Raw genomic sequence first — 23,365 nt, 5'->3', positions numbered from 1 at the left:
TTGTCTCCCTTGATCAGCTCTTGCTAGTTACTAATAGTCGACAAGAGATATAAGAAGATATTTTGAAAAATTCAAAAACCAAACTCAAAATGTTTCTGTCAGAATCAATGGGATTAGATTTTCTTCTACCTTTACAAGGAAGGGGAAAAATAATCAACAAAATATAAATGTAAGAACACGTGAGGATCTGAATCATCTGATCAAAGCTACTAGAGAGAAACATAAAACCAGAAAAGAAGAAGAAACAAAAAATGGGGATGATGGGTGAAGGGAAATCCATGGAGATTTACAGAAAAATGAAATTAAAAAACAAACAAATCTCAGGCAGAAATTGAAGTAAGATGATCAAGTACTTGTCTGATGTTAGGCCTTTCACTGACAGAGAGAATGCACCTGATTGCAACAGCAAGTGCATCCTCCATTGCCTTTGAGAACTCTTCCCCACCTGCAATGTCTCTATCTATGCAATCCATTCTCCTACCTTCTTGATCACACAACCGCACCCAATCAGTCAGATCAACAGCACCTGTTTGACCCGAGATTATGTCACCCGCGCTTCGTCGTGTCAAAAGCTCCATGAGAATCACACCAAATGCGTAGACATCGGATTTGAGAGTTGGCATTGGTTTAGAAGCTGAGGAAAGTTCAGGAGCAGAGTAACCGAGCGCACTCATGTTTAGAACCTGTTCCGCTACACCAGATGGAGTCATCAGACGGTGAATACAGTAATCGGTTATGCGCACGGTATTGTCCGGACTTGTGAGGATTATGTTTGTTGGCTTCAAGTTCCCGTGTGGCATTGCTCTATCATGAAGGTAGAGAAGACACTGAGCCACTTCAACTGCAACTTTTAGTCTTTGGCTGAAGGACATTGGAGAATACCTCCGGGGAGTAGTCTCTGCAGATAAAGATTCTAGCGGTAAGTTCTTTTAAGCTTCAAGGGTAGTCATCAAATGGCTGAAAAGTGCTGTTCAAACGAGATACAGAAACGCTAATAGCTGCAGGGGTAAAAGAGATTAATTAAAAGAGCTTCTTACCGTATAGATGCATGGCCAAGCTTTCTCCTCTAAGGTAATCAGAGAGTAGAAGTCTTTCTTGTTCTCTGGGACCCCAATAGTATGCTCGCAATGGGACAATGTTTGGATGTTTTAATGATCCGATTTTTTTAGCTTCCCGTGCGAAATCTTTCTTATGCCTCACGAGTCCAACTCTCAACCATTTCACTGTCAACATGTGTCCATTATCCAGTGTTGCTTTGTACAGTGTTCCATGGCTGCTTCTACCAAGAACTTCTGCAGGAGCTCGGGATAACTCTTCTGCTGTGAGTTTTAGTGAAATGTCTAAGAAGAAGAGTTCTCCGGCCAATCGATCGGGTGAGTAAACATCTAACATCACAGGCTGGTCGCTAAAACGGGGTGAGGAGGACAATGGCGAGCCTCCTGAAGAAGACTTCCGTCCAGATGCTGTAGGATAATCATCCAAGAGGTTAGGGTTTGTAGAGGCTGTAGGAGCGGGAACACCCTGCTCGGATATTTCAGCTTCAAATCCGGGTATCCCTGATAACGACCTTGAATTTGGGGTGAGCAAGTGATCGTTTGAGAAGCTCAATGATGATGATGGGTGCTCAGCATTTGAGCTGAAGTTGAATAAGGAGGGACGAGATGAGCGTCCAAACTTGGCGTCTCTAGTCGTGGCTTGGTCTGTAAACCTATTCCTCCCATGAAAGTCCTTGAGCCGTGTTCGATGATAGGCAAACAAGGCAAATAGAATCATAAGAGCAGCTCCAACTGAAGCAACAATAATTGCTATTCTTATGCTACGCTTCGAATGATCTTTTTTCCCAGTTAAAGATAGATCACGAGTAGAATCCGCTGGACTCCCACCACCTGGGAGACTTAGCTTGGAGTTACCAGGATAAAATGACGAAAGCGAGTAGTTTCTCAGCTCTTCCGGAATTATGCCTGATAGGTCATTATATGACACATTGAATCCCACCATCCCGGAAGGAAGCTTACTCGGAATTTGACCCGTGAAAGTATTGTTTGACAAGTCAAGGGACTCAAGGCCAGTAAGCTTGTTGAGGTCGCTTGGAAGTTCCCCGGACAGCTTATTATTGGCAAGATTTAGCACCTTAAGTTTTTCCATTGTACCTATATCGCCAGGCAACATACCCGTCAAAGAATTGGTTGAGAGGTCAAGCAACTCCATCTGCGGATAAAAACTTAGAACCAAAAGTTGGCTTGCGTGTGAACCTCGAAAAGGAATTGGCCCATCCAAGTTATTCATAGAAAGATTCAAACTTCTCAAGCTTGCAAAAGTAAAGAAACTCTGTGGAATAGAGCCACTGAACTTATTTGAACTGAGATCAATCACAGAGAATTGAGAAACCCCTGAATTATACCACAGAGAAGGCAAGCTACCAGCGACAGAGTTATTTCTAAGGCTCAACACACTTAATCTCGAAAATGCAGAAGTGAAGTTTGGCAAGCTTCCGGACAAGTTGTTTGAGCTCAGATCAAGAAAATCAGGAGTAGCTTCCCACTTTTGAACAACAGATACATCACCAGAGAAAGTATTCCCACTCAGATCTATCGTTAAGCAACTTTTCAAAGTCGACGGAAGCTCCCCAGACAGGCCGTTAGAAGAAAGATTCAACATACTTAACGTTGTTGAATTGATTTCACTAATTGATCCTGCATTTGAATCAAAAAAGAAACTTCCTTTAATTCACATTTATACAAACAGCTTCAGACAATACGACACAAATGTCTACTCAAGAACCAGGAATAAGTCAAATCAATGCTCAATGACATAAAAGTTAAAGCATTTTTTAAAAAAGGTGTAAAAATTTTCAATTCACCTGTTAAACCATTTCGACTGAGATCTAACTCTTGCAAAGGAATCGAACTCTGCAACAACTCTTCAGGCACTAAACCGAACAACTGATTACGCGCAAGCTTCAAGACTCTCAAACTCGGCTGTGATCCAAAACGAGGCAACTCACCATTGATCTGGTTATTCTCCAAGTCAATAACCTCAAGATTCTTAAACGCACCAATAGACTCAGCATTGAAAAACTTGCCATTCAAGGCATTGTGGCTCACATTCAAGTAACGGAGAGTGTTGGAAATGCTCGAAATGTTCTCCACCGGTAAAGACAAGCCGCCATTAAAACGGTTACAGCTCAAATCAACGAACTCAACGTTCTTCAACTCATTGAAAATCTCACCAACGTCACCCCAAATCTCATTCTTGTGCAAATCCAAAGATCTAAGCTGCTGAAGGTTACGAAACCCACTAGGGAACCCACCTTCGAACTTGTTGGATGACAAATTGAGATGATTCAAACCCCAAAGATCCGAGATCCGACCCGGGATAGGTCCGTAGAATCCGTTATCCGACAGATCCAAGTGCTGAAGCGACGTGATTCCACCCAACTGAGGAACGACTCTACCGGAGAAGCTGTTTCCGGATAAAGAGAGGTTACGGAGAGAAGTGAGACCAGTAAGCGTGTTGAATTTGAGTTCGCCGGAGAGACCACGACGGTCTAGGTTAATGGCGATGATTGAACCGGTTTGAGGGTCGCAGGAGATACCAGGCCAGCTATTAGGGCAAGAAGATGGATCACTGAGGCTGCTTGTATCGGACCATGAGATTCGTTGGTGTGAGGCTTCGTCACGGATCCCTTTACGAAACTCGAGTAGAGATTTGAGTTCCTTATCGGTGACGGCGTTGGCACCGAGGAGGAAGAGTAGTGAGAAGAAGAAGCAGAAAATAAGAAAATTACTCATTTAGCCCTGAAGAAGCAAATGCAATACTAACTGATTTGAAGAAACCAAATAAAACCCTAATTAGGATTCATAGCTGAGAGAGAGAGAGAAGTGAGACGGAGATTTAGGGATTGTACTCTTCGGAATCTGGAGAATTGAAAAGAGGGGAAGAAGAAGAAGAAGAAGAAGCAGAGGAGAGAGAGAGAGAGTGTGTGTGTGTGTTTTTGAGGTTTTCCAAAAAAAAAAATCGAATTTTTATAATATTATTTTTTTTCTTTTATGGTATGTCTTTATTTTTTTTCCTTTTAATCAAAGATTTTTTAACAGTTTCCAATTAAAAACTTTCAGATATTTTTTTTAAATAAACTTTTTATCATTTTAGGAATTATGAGTTTTTTCTCATTTATGGGTACCTTTTTTCCTCCCCTAACTTTACTCTTGTTAATGGAATTATTTAAAAAAAAAAGAGACTTTTGTTAATGGAACCTAATTACTGATTACTTGCTATAGTTAATAGTTCTAGGTCATGTAATTATTATTTTGTTGTTTTTTTTTCAATGGTGTTGATATCTTTTGAATATTCTCTGACATTTTCAAATAAGTAGCCAAACCCACATAAATGACTGAAAAAAAAAGTGTTTTTTTTTGGAAAAGTTGATTTTTAATGATATTTATCGAAAACTCAAAATGCAGTTAAAAGATGAATCCGAGCGTCAGTGGAAATAGAATGATTTTGATGAGATGCCTATAGATACTACTATTGATTGACCTTAAAAATAGAAAAACTACTATTATTATTGTTCACTTTTAAATTAAACTGAGTTTAAAAAAAATGGGACATACATATCTTCAGATTTATTAGTCAAAAATGGGGAGATCATTCCGAATTGAAAACGATTTGTTAGATGTGTCATTAAAATTGAAACACTAATTGCGTCAAGTCATAATCACTACTTATCAGTGAGTATGTATCATCTTTGTTATCAGTTATTAGTATTACACATACATATATAGTTTAGAAAACATACTTTACTATATGATACACTTAATTAAACTAGAGTACTATATACAAAAATAAACTTTGTTTTAAAAAGATACAAATATCATTATTATTATAAAAAAAAGGTGAAAAGAGAGAAAGAGGGAGAGAAGTGGTGGAATAATATATGATTAGTTCTGGAGATGAGTAAAACCAGACTGGAAAGAGACAATGGCCATGTCGTTTGAGTTCTCTCTGTCTTTTCTATTTTTCTTTCTTTCCCCTCAAAAAAAGAGTTTTTTCGCACCAAAGTCAAGTCACCAACCTTTTCTCACACATCACATGCACCGCGGACGTCATGCACTCTATAACGCCGTTAGGTTCTTTGTCCGTACATTGTTCTCCTTATACGGGACGGAGAAGACTCACAAAGAGAAATAACGTGGTGTGTGACTCGTGTCATCATCATCATACTACTACTCCTACTACTATACTCTTCAGGACCGACCTGTCAATTTTTTTCCCCTAATCACATTAACTTTATTGTGAGTAAATAAATTGACCATACTTTGGGATAAAAAAAAATGGGAAAAATGTCAATTAAATCATGAACTTCTCCAAAAACGCCATTTAAACTCTGATTTAAACTCTGAACTTTGTCTCATGCCATTTAAATCATCTAGTTTTATTGTCAATTCTAATTAAACATCAAAGTTTACCAAAAAACGCCAATATATACATGTCGTAAAATTGGATAACAGAGCAACAATAGATTCTGATACAACAGACTTTATCTCCGGCAACAACTGACTCTGATACAACTTCTTGAGCATCAGCTTCCGGAGCTCCAACTTCTTCTCTAACCTCAGCCTCCGGAGCTCCAACTCCTTCTCTAACCTCAGCCTCCGGAGCTTAAACTCCTTCTCTGACCTCAGCCTCCGGAGCTCCAACTCCTCCTACCTCGGCCGCTGGAGCTTTATACATATTTAGACTATTTGATTCGTCTCGCGGTGGATCTTAAATTCTTTCTCCAACAAACGTAATCACACCATTGTATCAGAGTCTGTTGTTGCTTTGTTACCCAATTGTACGACATGTATATTTTGGCGTTTTTGGTAAAATTTGATGTTTAATTAGAATTGGCAACAAAACTAAATGATTTTAATGGCCTGAGGCAAAGTTCAGGTTTAAATGGCGTTTTTTGGTAAGTTTATGATTTAATCGACATTTTTCCCAAAAAAAAATTGACCATACTTTGTTATTTTATTTAACTAACTGACGTATACTATAAGATTTTTAGTCCACCCCAAGTATGTAAATTTATTTTGAAAAATATATAGTATCATTTAATATAAAAAATCCATGGTTACCCTAATTAGGGATAGGGGGTTATATGTTCAGATAGAAATAGGCTTTTTGACATTCTATGGCACTGTTTAACTGACTGATTTATATATATTCCAATAGGACCTTGTCGCTAATTTTTAAATGATATATAACACATAAATCTTGAGGTAGTCTATTTATTTGCTCCTTTTAGAATGTCATTTGACATTTTCTCTAACCATAAAATGAAAGATGCCAAACTTATTATATTTTTTGTCTATGTCTCTCCATCTCTCATAATGAATAATGTATATTTGGGTCCATAAAAAATAATACCATTTTGTTATTGTCGAAACTTTTGACAACTAGTAGTGTAGTTGGAAAAAACCATTTATATAGATAGAGAGATATTAATAATCAAGAATAATTTGAGGATGCCATTAGAAAAATATGAAAAAAACTTCAAGGGTTGAAATTGAAATATAAAGAAAGCTGTCTCCAATTTTCCGCAAAAAGAATTTGGTTCCCGTGACTCTTCTAAAGATCTCAAGTATTTCTAGAGGAGAGAATACAAGCTCATAAATGTAACAAAAGACACTTTTTGTCGCCCAAACTTGACTTTTTAACTCCCTATAATAATAGCTCAAAGAGTTTCTGAGAGCACCTGTGACTAGATAAGTTTCAATACTGTTGAAGCTGCCAAGAAAAGCTATTCTGAGTTCTGAAAGATTTGATTACTTCAAAGGACTTCATTAGCTTTTCCATAGTACCGGTTAATGAACGGCGACTGCAAAACAAAGAAAAAAAAACCAAAATCAAGATCATTCACTTATCACAGCTTTATAACAAAACCCCTTTTTCGAGTTATATGAGTTTCACATATGTTCTTACCTTGACACCAGAGACGTCTGGTGTATCTGGTGAAGGCTGAGGGTAGAATTTGTAGAACTTCATCTTTTGAAAGGCTTGCTTGGTGTCGTCACTCATTTCTTCTATGGCTTTCTTTCGAGCCTCTTTCGCCTCTCGGTTTGCTTTCTTAGCTGCTCGAACTTGCTCTTTGACATATTCCTGAGAAAAACAAACAATGGTAATTAGAGACAATACTCAAGCGTAAAGAATTGACAATTGCTTTAAAGCTCAAACTTACTTTGAATTCATCCTTCTGTTCAGCTGGTAATTGTTCTTCTTCAACCAGTTTATCGACAAATTCCTGAGATAAAAGGACAAAAGGCCATCTCATGATTCAGCATACAATTGACTGTGATTTAGAGCAGTGCAAAGATAAAAACTCTCTTGACTCGATAAAAGAAGTACTTCAAGTTTTATCGTTACAGGAAAGCCAAACACACACCTGAAGTTCGTCAAACTCCCAGTCAAATTCACATACAACCTGCACAAACAGAAAATTCAAGCTTCATTATACAGAAAATACTGTGCCTCTATTCGGCCATTTCATGAAGACCTGCCAATTCCAACACATTCATTGCATGCCAGAAAACTTACAGGCGGTTCAGAGGGGAACATTATTTGGACCTCAGTACTCTGTTCAAGTTCATCTTCCTTAAAAGGTTGATAGAAATCTGCAACGCAAAACAAAAACCAAAACCAAAACGAAGAAGAGATTAGAATTTGTTGTTGCAATACCACATACATAACAAGATACACATACAGATAATCCACTGCAACAGCCAGCCATGTGCTATAAATGGTTCACTCTGCAAATTTGAATAGTATTATTAGTAAAGGAATAACACTCACAAGGAAGGCAATACTCAAACTTCTTAAGTTGATCTTCCTTCATATGTCTGAGAGCAGATCTGCAGATAATGTACACAGATAAATTGAGTGTACCAGAACAGGATTAAACAATACTATCCGTAGACGACTCATGCAATGAAACTCGAAATCCCTTCATAGCAAGTGAATATCAATGTTATTAACTCTATCAGTCATCTAACACAGAGAAGAGAAGACAACACATGTTACTTACCTCCTCTGCGTACAGACCAAGGTGAAAATTTGAGAGTTCATCTTATCAACTTGTCTATCTCTGCAAGAAGAACAAAGCAAAAGTAGTTAGCAACTGCTGTTAAACATCAGAAGTAAGAATATCCCAAGATAAACTTTCTGCTTCTCTTATCATTGATATAGGCCAGCGCACTACCTTTTTTCCATCGGAATATAAGGCAGCCAGTCCATTTTCATCTTCTTCATTGGAATGATTTCCTCCACTTCTCTCTGAACAGATGTGATTCCTATCTTATCAGAAGGCGGAAAGGGCGATTCAATCTGCATATACAAGATTGACGAATTTTTAAAAAAGAGAAATGAGATAACATATGCTCTTAAATTTAGAGATCAGCGTACCAAGCAAACTTTGATAAAAATATATTTAACAAGAACTTACAACAACAACTGCTGGGACATGGACAATCTTGTTTAAACCTTTGTAGGGGACTAGTTGAGCTGTAACGTTAAAAAGAGAAGCTTAAACAGGAACTAGAAGCTAATGTTCAAGAAAAGGAAGAGAGCGTACTGCACAACCTGATGAATTTCTAACCAAACTAGAAAGAACCACAAGTGCCAAAGATGATTTAAACATGCCAATCGATAAGAAGACAGTAATAACCAAAACTCAAAAAGAAAGAAAGAAAAAAACAGCTTACGTTCTGTACAGCCAAAGACAAAGACTTTCTTCCCATAGAGCTTTCCTCCTTCCTCCAATGCTTCCTGACACACACATGAAGAAACATAAATATCAGATTCTCGTCAACCCGGGAAAACCTGGACTAAAGTATAGATAATGTAATCCAAACAACTTACCTCAAGATTTTGGAAATTCCAATTGAATTCATAAAGTGCATCTAATTGATCCCACTGCCATCACAATTAAACAACCATAAGCAAAAAAAATATATTGGATTCTCAATGGTAACAGTAGCTCTGATATTGAAGGCTAAATTCCTCAAAATAATATACCTCAGTTCCCACTGGAAATGCAACCTTCCACAAATCCTCCTGAAAACACAAAAAACAAGCGCACATGTTAATTTGCAACTCACACCGCAGCAATAAGAAAAGAAAACAAGCCCTTTTACTTAAACTAAAAACAAATCCTGAAAACACACAAGATACTTTGTTAATGAGATACACCACAGCATTCCTTTGGAAAAATTTCATCCACTAACTCAACTCGCCAATAATATACCATATCTGACACAATAAGTATAACAGCATACAATTGTTCTCACAGATAAACCCACTAACAAAGTCATATCAATCTTGCAACCAAGAAACTCAAACGGGTCCAAAAACGTATGTCATTGTTGTTTTCACAGAGTATCTGAAACATATTATCATATAGCTTAACTAGCAAAAGCACACAGCAAAAAAAGCCCCAAATTGCATTGAATCCAAGTGATAAAATCCCAATCTGTATACATTAATTAGACTAATAAGGATAGCAAAAAAATCATACCAGATTACGCTTGTCCTCGAAGTACTCAGGCTCTGGCTTTACTTTGGTAACTCGAGGCTTCTTAGCTACAGGTGCAGGTTTCTTCTCATCCTTAACCTCAGTCTCCTTCTTCGTAGCCCTCTTCCTCTTACCACCACGACGAGCAACAACAGGCTTCTTCTCCGCCTTAGCCTCCTCCTTGACTTCATCCTCTTCTTCCTGATTCTCCTCCTCCTCCTTTAACGAATCAGGTTTCGCCGGCTCTTCCTCTTCATCCCCCTTCGCCGGCTCCGCTTCACCATTCTCCTTCTCCTCGTTGACGACTTCTTCCTGAGGCTGCTGACTCTCCTCCTGCGTCGTCGTCATCTCCTCCTCCTGAGATTCAACAATCACCTCATCGGCGGGCACAGTCTCCGCGACAGCAGCACCTTTGCGACCAGCTTTGGAAGCACCCTTTCTCTTCGCTCCTTTCCTCATTGCACAACTAAGAACAAATTGACAAAGGAAAGGGGTAATTTGAGAAAACCCTAGTGTCTTCTCCGGCGAAGATAGGGAGAGAGAGAAAGCTAGGGATCGATGGCGGTGGATCCGGAATTTCGAATTTTTTCAGAAATTTTGGGTTTTTTTTTTTTTTTGGTTTTAATTAATTTGCTCTCTCTTCTCTCTTCTCTCTTCTCTCTCTCTATCTCTTTTGTTGTGTTTGTCTAAAACGTTGCGTGATTTTAACGACCGCTCTCTCTCTTCAGGAAAGGAAATAGGGTTTTTGATTTTTTTCCCCCAAAATTATTTAAGGCGCCGTTTGCCAAAGCATAAGGCCCAAAATTAACATAAATTTTAATTATTTTTGAAGTTTGAATTAGAGGAAGTTTGACAACCCTTGTCGAAATGATTTAAAAAAGGAATTGAATTTTTATGAAACTAATTAAGGTAAATTAGATCTTTCAAATCTATTGACTTTTACATAATTTTTTGTTAGCTTTTTAGAATTTGATTAAATATTACTATAAGATTTTTTATTTTGAAAATGGGTACACTTTATGAAGCATTTTTAAAAAATTACTAGATAATAACATGCGCTGGTAGCGCGGAAATTTTTTTTAATTTTGTTATTTGTTAATATTATGTTTATGTTGCATCATTCATTTACATGTTATATTATATAATACTATATGGTGAATTTTGATTCATATTAAACTACTAATAGGTAGGCCTGGAAACTACTACCAATACCCGTATTAGACCCGTTTTTTGGTTTGTATTCGTCTCGAAAAAGGTACCCGCAGCTTTAGGGTTGAGTAAAGGGTATACTAATTATATTATCCATGAATAATGATCGAGTATCAGATATTAATTTAATTTTTGAGCGTCTCGTTACCCGTCTTATTACCCGTTTTGTTACCCGACTCATAAATATACGTTAATATTTTGTAGAATAATGTTACCAGCGTGAGGAAATATTTATGTAAATTTGGATTTGTTTGTTACAAAATAATAGTAGAAAATTTATTAATTCTATACATTTTATAAAATCATATATTTAATTTACTTAGATCATACTCTGATTTTGACCCGTAGTTGGTACTACTATTTTGGTTTGGTGCAATATCAAATTTGTTAATTATACATTCGGTAAAGCTAAAAAAATCCAACAAAACATGTATTGACCCGTGATTTGGTATTACAAATTGATGTGATTGTGTTTAGAGATCTTAATATACCAAATTTACAAATTGAAGTTATTGGTATAACATGTTATATATTAATTTTATAGGTGAAAATTACAATTAGGTTATGTATATTATCAATATTATACACTTAGTAATGTTTATATAGTGAATATTGTGTATAAACAATTAAGTTTTAGCCAATTAAATAGTTTGTTATGATTTCCTAAGATTTATGAAACAATAAATAGAGTTTTATTATTTTGTAAACAAATCTAAACTTTTCTTTTGTTAGTTATTAGAATAATTAAAATATAATAGCATTTTCGTAATATATCACATCAGAACTGGTTAAATTTTTAACAACATAGCTTAAATAAGTATATAGATATATTTTAAAAATATAAACAATGTTGTATCCTAATTTTAATATATATTTGTTATTATTAAATAATTTAGATATGTAAATATTTAATCTTAGTTTTATAAATAAATTTAAGTTTTATAATTTTCTAAATAGTTTGTTATTGTTTCCTAAGATTTCTGAAACAATAAATAGAATATGTTTAATTATTTTATTACATAATTTCAAAATAATTTTATTATTATTTTATTAAATAATTTCGAAATTATTTTATTAATGATTTCTTGTAATCTAATAAATTAATAATTACTATTTTTTGGATAATCATTTTCAGGTTACAACAAATTAATATTAAAATTCTGTTATTATATTTTGTATTAAAATACAGTGGCATTTTATGTAATATTTTACATGAAGTAAGGTTATTTGTTTAAAGGGCTGCTTAAATAAGTATATAGATGTTTTAAATCTTAGAAGTTGAATTGTGTAAGAAAATTATTAACTGGATAAATGGAGATTAATCATACAGACAGAATCTAAGGAAAACATTGATTATTTTTTTTGTTCTTTTCTAACCAAAAGCATTTTGAATTGGAGGAAGTTTGACAAACCCTTGTTGCAATGATTTAAAAAATTTTAGGTTGAATTTTTATGAAACTAATTAAGGTAAATTAGATCTTTCAAATCTACTAACTTTTAGGTCGTCGTCGTGCGCTTGAGCGTACCTCACCCTCCCTTCCATCATCTTCAAATGGGTGGGGCAACTTTCCATTGAAGCTGTCCAGGATCTCTTTGGTTCGAGCATCCTTCTGCTCATGGTATAGCTCACCGTCACGGGGATACCAGCAGCACACCGTCAAACAACAACGGCGACGAGGATAACTCATAATGTTCTGAGCTTCAAAATACTATTAACTAAGATAAAATATATCATTTGAAAACTCTTTTCAGGTAAATAATAATATTTTTAAAAAATTAAAGTACACATAAAAAGATTTTTTTTAATAATTAATATTATAATATAATAAGAAAAGAAAAAATGATGATAAATAGTTATTTGTTCTTTAATCCATTTTTTAATAAATCATACAAATAAAGAGAATACCATTTATGTTGTGGAGGTCGAGGCTAATTAAAAACTTATTTGTTCTTAAATAATTGAGAGATGTGGATAGGGGAGATATGAGAAATGTGTGCATGATGTGTGTAAAAGTGGTGATTAGATGTCTTGGCATCTTGCTCTCTCTATCTCTCCATTTTGGTTTGTTTGTTAGAGATGAGACAAGAAGCTGTTTTACTCCAAAGACTACATTGTTAATTTTGAATAATGCTTTCTTACAACATTACATCTCTTTTATACTAATGCAACAATCTTAACCTAATTACTATAGTATAGTAACCATGCTTTATTTATTATAATGGAGACTATAACCATGCTTTATTTATTAACGAATGAACTACATGCGTATGTTTTCAGTCATTGGACATTTAAATTAGTAGACATTTTTCTTTCCTTTTTTCCACGTTAAAGAAACAAAAAAGGATATAAAAATATATGAGGCAGATTTATTTTTGGAAGCAAAAGAAATATAGAAAATTAGAAACCCGAAAATAAAAAGAACTTGGTGAGCCAAAAAGGAAATAAAAAAAGAACTTGGTGAGCACGCTTATGAAAATCGGCTTTAATTGACTCCACCAGAGTCGAGGAGCACCAACGGATAGAAAAATGTCTCTGATCCTCTCCCGACTCACCAAGCCTCGCAACGAATCTCTACTACTAGGACATAAGCTTCTTCTTCTTCAGAGGTGGAGCTCTCGTAGTTTGCTTTCGTCTTGTCCACCATATTTTGTCTTACGCAATAAACCTAATGGTGGACATAAAATCCAGACTTATATCGCCGACATTGGGTATATGGTGGAGTGGGACAAGAAGGTTCCTTATGAGTTGCTAGAGGCAAACGCAACGATTGGAGCATCCAGAGGCTGGGTCGCTACCCTCAACAACAAGGGTGTGGTGTGTCTCCAAGACGATCTGAACGTATACACAAGTGACTCTGCAGACCCAAAACGTATTTCACTGCCTCCTATTTTGCCTATTCGCCATTGCCAGACCCGGATTGTCACCAACGTGGCCATGTCCTCTTCTTCTCCTCTGAATGACGACTGTGTTGTGGCTGTCAAGTTCTTGGGACCTCAACTCAGCCTGTGCAGGCCAGCTCACGACACCAAATGGACCAACATCAGGGTCCAAGACCCCAGTTTCTTCACTTCCCATGTCATTTTTTCCAAGAGGGATCAGATGTTCTCCTTGCCCGCTTCTGGAGCCAACCACTTGGCATCCTGGGATCTCCTCAAACACAGGGACAACCCCAAGTTTACAAAGTTGCATTTTCATCAAAACCTTCCCGGCGTCTTGGGAAAGACGAACAACCTAGAGCCTTGTGACTCGTGGTGCAGGGCCGAACACTTGGTGGAGTCGTCAGCAGGCGAGATGTTCCTTGTTATTTGGTACAGGTATGGGACTCCAAGATCAGCCCCCTAAGAGTCTGGTTCCATGCTTCTTAATACTTTTTCTTCATTTTCTTATGTTACCAAACTACTTACTTACTAAAACAGAGTGACTGCATTATATATGACCATACCTTCCTTCTTAGGTCCGCCAGAGAAGATATGGTGGATTTGGAAACCAAAGGTTTTAGGGTCTTCAGGGTAGACGAGGGAGGGAATGCTACTTACACTGAAGACATTGGAGATCTCTGCATTTTCCTATCCAAGTCTGAGCCTTTCTGTGTTCCTGCTAGCTCCTTCCCTGGCCTCGAGAGAAACAACATCTATTATCTCGATTCCCAAGAGTCCAGTTTCACCCAGGATGTAGGAATCTTTGGACTGCAGGATAGCACCTCAAACCACTCAACGCGCTATACGGGCAAGGTCCCTTACTATTTTCCACCTCAACCTATGCAATGAGTTATCCTCTGTTTTTTTTTTGGATTAGACAGCCACTTCTATCCATCCTGTCTTTGGTCTGATATGAAATGCCTTTTTTCGTCAACAATATCCAAACTGACACATCAGAGAGAGTTGTCAAAATCTTCTTATCATAAATAATTCTGCAATTGATTCCTATGCATAGTAAATACGAATTAGACTAAGAGGAAATGATATGGTACAATCTTATGGCTTCGATATAGCATTTAGCTAGGGATCAGTTTGGCTTGCTTGAAACTAAAGCTGCAGTAGAGCAGCATGTTATGCCTTAGCAGAGGTTTTCCGTAACCGTACTTCTCAGTTTCTAGTGTTTCCACGGTGTTTACTGTTTAGGAGATGAAACTGGATCTGAAAACAAGAAAGACCTTTTTGAATGTAACAGAAACTCCTTTTAGACTTTCAAAATTGCTTTATACATTCACAGACGAGTAAAACAGTAAATGTATATCAAAACTTCCCACTTGACGACATTTACCTTGTTGACTCTGTAAGCAATGACGTCTTTCTTCCAATACCAACTCTGAAATTCTACAAAACATAAACCAAATCGTCTTATGAGCCAAAAAAGAATCACAGACTCGTCATAGTATGACTTGAAATCTTCACCTCTAAGAGGCAGGTAGGCCACTGACTATAGCCTTACAATAGAACTAGGAGAGTTACCCGCACGCTTGTGCGGGCAAGAACTGAATAGAAAAAAAAAACTAATTTAATTCTTCATAATGTTGAATCAAATTTTTATTATATTTTAAAAATCTGTTTAATTTTTTTTAATTTTTATAGTAGTTCGTATGTTCAAATATATATATTTTTAAAAGTTTCATATTAAATATTATTATTTTCACTTTTTAAAATAATAAAATGAATAGTTAATAAAATGTTTATAGTACTACTCTACATATGCAAAATATAAATTGAAATTTTAAAGTCTATTTTTAAAGTTTAATTGAAATTTTAAAGGCTATTTTCTAAGTTTAAGCCCAAATTGACCGTAACAAAATTTTAAATGAGCCAAATACAATTGTTACGGTCAATTTTAATTACCTTGATATAATAATTTGGGATAATATAATATGTAATTTCGTTTAGACTGTTAAAATAATATTTTAAGCAACCCATAAATATACTTCTATTTAGACCATTGTATTTGGTACTATAAACATTCAAAATTATACTAAAGTTTGCATATACAAAAAGTTAATTAAGCCACTGTATCTTTATTTCTGAGTCCATTCTTTATGACTGAGTCCCTGGGCTCTCACTTTGATGCTCCATCACATGGTTTATGTAATAACGTCCAGCAAACTCAGACTTGTAAATATATAAAGTGTATGAAACAAAATTATTTTAACATCATACATAATCATATATAAAGTGTATAAAGTTATTTTTACATAATCAAATCTTACATAGTCTGGTGATTCTCCAGTCCTTCGAACTGTGGTTTTATAAACATTTGCAGTTTAAAATTAATATATTGGTTACCTTATGATGATTATATCAGAACTATTTTATGTTACACACCTTCATATTCTCCGAGTTTCACAAACCGCATTACACAAAAAAAAGGTTTGAATTTGTATATGAGATGGCACCCGTTTGATTGCCATTTAGACATGAATTCAGAAGTGTAGTTGTTTTTGACACGACATTTCACAGTTCATTCCTACATGTTTATCAAATTAATAAAAAATCTTAATAGAGACAACTTTAAAACGTAACTGTCCTAAAGGTAGAATAAATGTCTTTTACCTGCCATTCAACAACGTGAGAACATCATTACTATTATTGGCACTCTCAGGTCTTCTTTTATCTTCCACATCTACTATACACTCACAGACAACTAATTTGCGAAAAAGACAGAATTTAGCTTTCCAAAGTGTTGCAAATCTATATTTGGTAAAAGTTTAATTCATACTTTTCTAAGGGAGGGACCAATACGCAAAGTTACAACAAATCCTATAAAGATTCTAGATTCCCGAACACAAAGTTACAATTAACTATACTCACATATTGTACCATATCAATATTAAATTAATTAACGAAACACTTACCGAAAGAGATGGGATGATTTATTTTTCCATGATATATATCATCCAAATACTCGAATCAAAAGTAATTCTTTGGACTCAGTTGTTGGACCAGCGTCATAGTGGTATCGTCCGTGAATTTAATTTGATAAGGATGATGAGTATTCCTCTCATTCATGGTTGGATTGATTACTTTAAAATTTCTAATATCATACCATTCAACATCGTCGATATATTTCTGGAGTTTAGCGAGTGTATTTGGTAAAAAAGTAGTTTTGATTGTGTTACTCTTCACAGTTTAATAACAATTGTGTAGGAAGTCGTATATATAAGAATTGTTAAAAAATGAACTTTAAGTAAGAATGATGTTCAATTAACGATACTAACCTCTACATCCACAAGAAGCAGTACTCTTTTTGTAAAGAACTCGCTGATACTCCAAGAATGAAAGACCTTGGCGTGTATACGCCAATTAGTTCTTTTGGGAAGAAGATTAATTAGACCTTGACCTTGGCGCTAATCGAATCTCATGATTTTCTCCAATTAGGGTTTTTCCTGTTTCTTCTCTGTTATCGAAAACGAAAAGGGGATTCCAGATTTGTAAGAATACAAACAGTCACGATTAAACGTTGCCTCTTAATCATTTTAGTGTCTCACCTTTTGTTTGACTATTAAATATTTTTTAATATTTATTATTATATATATACTTACAGATTAAAGATAAAGTTTGTAGTTAATAGTTATGATGTAAAATTATATATACATTTTATGACACAGCTAACAATTATATGTTTATAAACAACATTGTTGAAACCAAATAAAATATAATCATATGAATTTTTTTAATAAAATGTTCTTAGACCATCTACAATGTATTTATCTTTTATTTTATAATATAAAATAAGTCAAAATTAGAAAATGGTTTTTTCCAATGTGAAAGTCTATATCTGACTATTAAATAGAGGTAGTGTTAAAGATATTAAAAATTACTTTATTTAAGAGAAGAAATATAATTCAAGTCTAAATATCCAAAACAATTATCCAACTACAAACTATAATTATACAGTCTCAAATACCTCTTTGAAAACAACATTAAGTGTTTTATTCTGGCATTTCCCATATTTATCTATAATTAATACCTTTAAGCATTTTCTGGTTGTGACTCGAGAGAAGGCAACATAAAGCTGTCCATGTGTGAAAACCGGTTTCGGTAGAAACAATCCAACATGTTCTAGCGTCTGACCTTGACTTTTGTTTATAGTAATTGCAAACTCCACGGTAACAGAAAACTTTCGTCACCTCATACGAAAGGGAAACTTTGCATCAGGTGGACTAACATACATCCTAGAGATAAGTACTTTATCACCAACCTTTTTTCCTGTCACGACTCTTGCTTCGATTATATGATTGGTCATCTGAGTAATAATTAACCTCGTACCGTTACTCAAACCTCCCTGAGGGTCTTATATTCCTTAGCAACATGACATGTGCTCCTATTTTCAACGTTAAAGCATGGCTTGACAATCCAGAAACTTGTATATTGTTTAGGAAATCCTAAGTGTAGATCATATTATCATGAGCACTTTTATCTAACGTTTCAATACTATCAAAAGTTAAGATATCGTCTCTCCTCACCTGTAAATAAAAAAATAAAGAAGGAATTTTAGATATGTGATATCTTGTTTTTTGTTGGGTTTTAAGCCTTGTTTTTGGTTAGTTTTGTTGCATAATCTTGTCATTCTAGGTTGTTTTAGGAGCATATGCATATAGTGTGCTACCTCTCAGGTTCTTAGAGTAATATCATCACATTTGGAGCATTTGGACTTGTTTTGACGCAAAGAAGCAAAGAAGAGTGAACTGGAGAAGAGGCACTTGATCACCACCATCAGCAGCCAAGACCATCGGCCAAACGGTGGCCGAGTGAAGCAAGCGGTCAAGACCAGCAGCCAAACACAAGCCGATGGAACAGGAGACGCACTTGATCGCCACCATCAGCGGCCACCTCCTGCGGCCAAACCTTTTCCGCATGAAGCCAGCGGCCACCTCCCGCGGCCAAACCATGCCTGCGTGAAGCCATCGGCCACCTCCCATCAGCCAAACCTTGCCCGCATGAAGCAAGCGGTCAAGACCAGCAGCCAAACAAAAGCCGAAGGAGACGCACTTGATCGACACCATCAGCGGCCCTCCCGCGGCCAAACCTTTTTCGCGTGAAGCCAGCGGCCACCTCCCGCGGCCAAACCATGCTTGCGTGAAGCCATCAGCCACCTCCCAACAGCCAAACCTTGCCCGCGTGAAGCAAGCGGTCAAGACCAGCAGCCAAACAAAAGCTGATGGAACAGGAGACGCACTTGATCGCCACCATCAGCGACCACCTCCCGCGGCCAAACATTTTCCACGTGAAGCCAGCGGCCACCTCCCGCGGCCAAACCATGCCCGCGTGAAGCCATCGGCCACCTCCCATCAGCCACCCCCATCGACCAAACCTTGCCCGCGTGAAGCCAGCGGCCACCTCCCGCGGCCAAACCATGCCTGCGTGAAGCCATCGGCCACCTCCCATCAGCCAAACTCTGCCCGCATGAAGCAAGCGGTCAAGACCATCAGCCAAACGAAAGCTGAAGGAGATGCACTTGATCGCCACCATCAGCAGCCACCTCCCGCGGCCAAACCTTTTCCGCGTGAAGCCAGCGGCCACCTCCCGCGGCAAAACCATGCCTGCGTGAAGCCATCGGCCACCTCCCATCAGCCAAACCTTTCCTGTATGAAGCAAGCGGTCAAGACCAGCAGCCAAACAAAAGCCGAAGGAGACGCACTTGATCGCCACCATCAGCGGCCCTCCCGCGGCCAAACCTTTTCCTCGTGAAGCCAGCGGCCACCTCCCGCGGCCAAACCATGCATGCGTGAAGCCATCGGCCACCTCCCATCAGCCAAACCTTGCCCGCGTGAAGAAATCGGTCAAGACCATCAGCCAAACAAAAGCTGAAGGAGACGCACTTGATCGCCACCATCAGCAGCCACCTCCCGCGGCCAAACCTTTTCCGCGTGAAGCCAGCGGCACCTCCCGCGGAAAAACCATGCATGCGTGAAGCCATCGGCCACCTCCCATCAGCCAAACCTTGCCTGTATGAAGCAAGCGGTCAAGACCAGTAGCCAAACAAAAGCCGAAGGAGACACACTTGATCGCCACCATCAGCGGCCCTCCCGCGGCCAAACCTTTTCCGCGTGAAGCCAGCGGCCACCTCCCGCGGCCAAACCATGCCAGCGTGAAGCCATTGGCCACCTCCCATCAGCCAAACCTTGCCCGCGTGAAGCAAGCGGTCAAGACCAGCAGCCAAACAAAAGCTGATGGAACAGGAGACGCACTTGTTCGCCACCATCAGCGGCCACCTCCTGTGGCCAAACCTTTTCCACATGAAGCCAGCGGCCACCTCCCGCGGCCAAACCATGCCCGCGTGAAGCCATCGGCTACCTCCCATCGGCCACCCCCCATCGGCCAAACCTTGCCCGTGTGAAGCCAGCGGCCACCTCCCGCGGCCAAACCATGCCTGCGTGAAGCCATCGGCCACCTCCCATCAGCCAAACCTTGCCCGCACGAAGCAAGCGGTCAAGACCAGCAGCAATACAAAAGCCGAAGGAGACACACTTGATCGCCACCATCAGCGGCCACCTCCCGCGGCCAAACCTTTTCCGCGTGAAGCCAGCGGCCACCTCCTGCGGCCAAACCATGCCTGCGTGAAGCCATCGGCCACCTCCCATCAGCTAAACCTTGCCCACGTGAAGCAAGCGGTCAAGACCAACAGCCAAACAAAAGCTTATGGAACAGGAGACGCACTTGATCGCCACCATCAGCAGCCACCTCCCGCGGCCAAACCTTTTCCACGTGAAGCCAGCGGCCACCTCCCACGGCCAAACCATGCCCGCGTGAAGCCATCGGCCACCTCCCATTGGCCACCCCCATCGGCCAAACCTTGCCCGCGTGAAGCCATCGGCCACCTCCCATCGGCCAAACCCTGCCCGCGGGGAGCCGCCAGGCTCCTCACTTGTTTTAGTTTTGATCCGGGTTTAAACCGGTTTGAACTGGATTGACCCGGCTCCCTTTTATCCTTTATCTTATATTCTGTTTAGCAGCCACTTAGGGTTCTTAAGCTTATCTACTCTTGGTTTGTTGAATGATTTAGTACTTCTAAGTTTTTAATAGCAATTTCTCCTTTAAATCTCTTATTATGATTTCACAAAGATCAAACTCTTTCCTTTGTGTGATCATGATGATGAGTGAGTAGATCCTTAAAACTTTGGGCTAGGTAGATTAAGGAGATAGATGATTGATCTTTGATGTCTAAGGCTTTATTTATGTGTTTCCTATCTTGATTAGTGTTAATAATGCTAGATAGCCTTGATCATGCTTGAATCTAGACATTAGGATTTTCATGCCCATAAGGTGTTTGATGAAATTCCCGAGCCAAATTAATCAAGAGCTTTGTATTCCTAGCCAATGGAAATTGATGATTAGAGTGCTTAGTGGTATTTAGACTTGTTCTTAATGGATGCTTGCCTTGTGATTGCCTTTGGAAATAGTTGATTATCACTTGATTAGCATAGGAATCTCTATCATGGAAATGAATTGATTTGCATAAGTGTTCTTAGCCATAGGATTGTTCTTGATTGTTGCTTAGACATCTAGGATTGGTTAGCTATCTCCCAAGTCAATTACCTTGCCTAAGGTTCACTTGTTTAATCTTGATTTAAAGTTTGTTGCTAGTTGTGTTATGTTTCTTTGAGTTTGCATTGTTTGAATTGTCTTGTTTTCTTTCTTTGAATCAGTTTGTTAGTTATGATTGTTACAAAAGAACATTTTCCTGTTTAAGAATAGATTAAGCATCTTTGTATATTCTTAGTGAGTTGATTAATGCAAATTGTAGATTGATAATTTAATTGATAGAAAAATACTACATCAATATGTATTTAATATTAGTATTTTTAAAAATTATTACTTCAATATCCATATTCCATATCCTATTTAATTTGCATACATGGTAGCTTGCTAAGCATAAATTGATTTATCTTATCAACATCACCATTTCTTGGACTTAGAATAGCTCTTTCCCTAAAGAACTTTGGATCAGTTCTGCTTGCAAAAAATTTCACCTTAGATTTTTGTAACTATTGCTTGAATAGAATTTCCACTTGTATTCATTAATAAATCATCCGGAATTTCTATCTCCACATCTCTACTATTTGTTTCGTTGATTTTGCCATCCCCGATATCAAAAGCCACTTTGAAAAAGTGGCGAGAGCACCCGCATCCATACTATTATGTGCCTTGCCAAGTCTCAAATTTTCGGTAAGTTTAAGAACCTTACAACTATTCCAAAGAACAGATGAGTTGATAGATGCTAAAACTGTCGCTACTCTTCCTCCTTCTGTAATAACATGTAGAATCTGTCACACACCTCATAATATCTCGCAAACTCCTATCCAAAGTTTCGTAACAAAGCTTGTTCATCATTGGAGCCTCGTCCCATATTATGAGCTTTGCTTCTCTAATTAAGTCAGCAAGATCAGATTCGGCATCGATCGTACACACAGAATATTCATTAAGATTGATTGGAATACCAAATATTGAATGAGCCGTTCTACCACCTTCCAAAAGTAAAGCAGCTATACCACTTGAAGCAACATTCAGAACAATATTACCTTTAGACCTTATATCAACACCAAGAATAGTCCACAAGAAAGTTTTCCTACTACCACCAAATTCATGAACAACAAACATACCACCTCTGTCGTGATTCACAGAGTGAATGATTTCTTCATAAACACGTCTTTGCTCCTCAGTTAGCATAGGTAACAACTCATTGTACAATTCTTGTTGTTTATGAGGCTTATATATTCTCTCATCTGCGATAAGCCTATTTACACATGTGTTCATCATACTATTATCTGGTTTAGGAATTTTCTCAACGGCCGTAAGAGACGTCCTATTCGATCGCAACATCAGTTCTATTTCAGTTAAACATATATTTTTTATCTGAACATGTGTCAACATTAGACCTACAACAGTAAAGTTAAACACTTCTTTATAGTTTTGTTTGCGAAAAAATAAATTACATTCAATTAACAAAATAACAATTTGACTTGTGCGGGCAAAAACATTTTAAAAACAATTATTGGCTAAACTTTTTGTGGTCAAATATAACACTAATTCAATTCTTTTATAAATTTGTGTAGGCAAATATATTTTTAAATAATAGTTCAACTAATTTATCAAAATAAAAAGTAAATTAATTATAGGGCTAAAAAGGATTCCAACAAAAATGTAAATAGAAAATAATTAACTAAAAGAGAAGCTATAATTTAATCTTCAAAAATAGTATTCATTTTGAGAATTTGTTAGAAATGCCCTTTTTGGCATACCATTTTCAAAAATGTCACTTTTTTAATATTTTCACTTTTGTCATCTTTTACACAATTTCCCTATGTTAAATTAATTTATAGAATTTGTTTTTTTTTTGGTTTGGGTTCCCAATTTACACATTTAGGGTATAGTTTTTAAGGGATAGGGTTTAGTATTTGGAGTTTAGGGTTTATAATTTTGTCATTTTATATACTAAAATGGGGTATTTTTGAAAATGGACACCATCAAATGGTAATTTTTAAAAGTGACATAGAAAAAGGGGTATTTTTGAAAATCCTCCATTTATTTTCTATTTTTTAATAATTTAAAATGGGATAAGATTATTTTATTTCTAAGATTTTCTAATTTTTTAGTTTAAAAAATAATAATTCGTTT

The 23,365-nt window shown here is 37.2% G+C and overlaps 3 protein-coding genes across 3 annotated transcripts; 1 reads left to right on the top strand and 2 right to left on the bottom strand.

Moving 5' to 3' along the window:
* Positions 1–92: 92 nt before the first annotated feature.
* On the bottom strand, positions 93–4,145 carry LOC104769199 (putative inactive receptor kinase At5g10020). The gene is made up of 3 exons (XM_010493350.3): positions 2,861–4,145; positions 1,038–2,693; positions 93–898 (listed from the first exon to the last, which is right to left on the bottom strand). Exons 1-3 carry the CDS (start codon positions 3,789–3,791, stop codon positions 321–323), a joined length of 3,165 nt encoding a protein of 1,054 aa, XP_010491652.1. The 5' UTR covers positions 3,792–4,145; the 3' UTR covers positions 93–320.
* A 2,379-nt stretch (positions 4,146–6,524) lies between these two features.
* Positions 6,525–10,372, bottom strand: LOC104772186 (protein HEAT INTOLERANT 4-like). The gene is made up of 13 exons (XM_087505420.1): positions 9,554–10,372; positions 9,055–9,093; positions 8,899–8,952; positions 8,742–8,805; positions 8,483–8,541; positions 8,240–8,364; positions 8,066–8,125; positions 7,834–7,892; positions 7,579–7,655; positions 7,427–7,465; positions 7,223–7,285; positions 6,967–7,143; positions 6,525–6,862 (listed from the first exon to the last, which is right to left on the bottom strand). The coding sequence occupies exons 1-13, from the start codon at positions 10,007–10,009 to the stop codon at positions 6,815–6,817; spliced, it is 1,320 nt and encodes a 439-aa protein (XP_087361546.1). The 5' UTR covers positions 10,010–10,372; the 3' UTR covers positions 6,525–6,814.
* Positions 10,373–13,286: 2,914 nt separating this feature from the next.
* Positions 13,287–14,102, top strand: LOC104769198 (uncharacterized). Its single transcript, XM_010493349.2, has one exon. It carries the CDS (start codon positions 13,287–13,289, stop codon positions 14,100–14,102), a length of 816 nt encoding a protein of 271 aa, XP_010491651.2.
* Positions 14,103–23,365: the final 9,263 nt, after the last annotated feature.

This window comes from Camelina sativa, chromosome 20 (genome assembly GCF_030686135.1).
Source record: "Camelina sativa cultivar CO46 ecotype springtype chromosome 20, ASM3068613v1".
NCBI lineage: Eukaryota > Viridiplantae > Streptophyta > Magnoliopsida > Brassicales > Brassicaceae > Camelina > Camelina sativa.
Note: the sequence above shows the minus strand (reverse complement) of the source record. Positions and strands in the feature narration are given on the sequence as shown.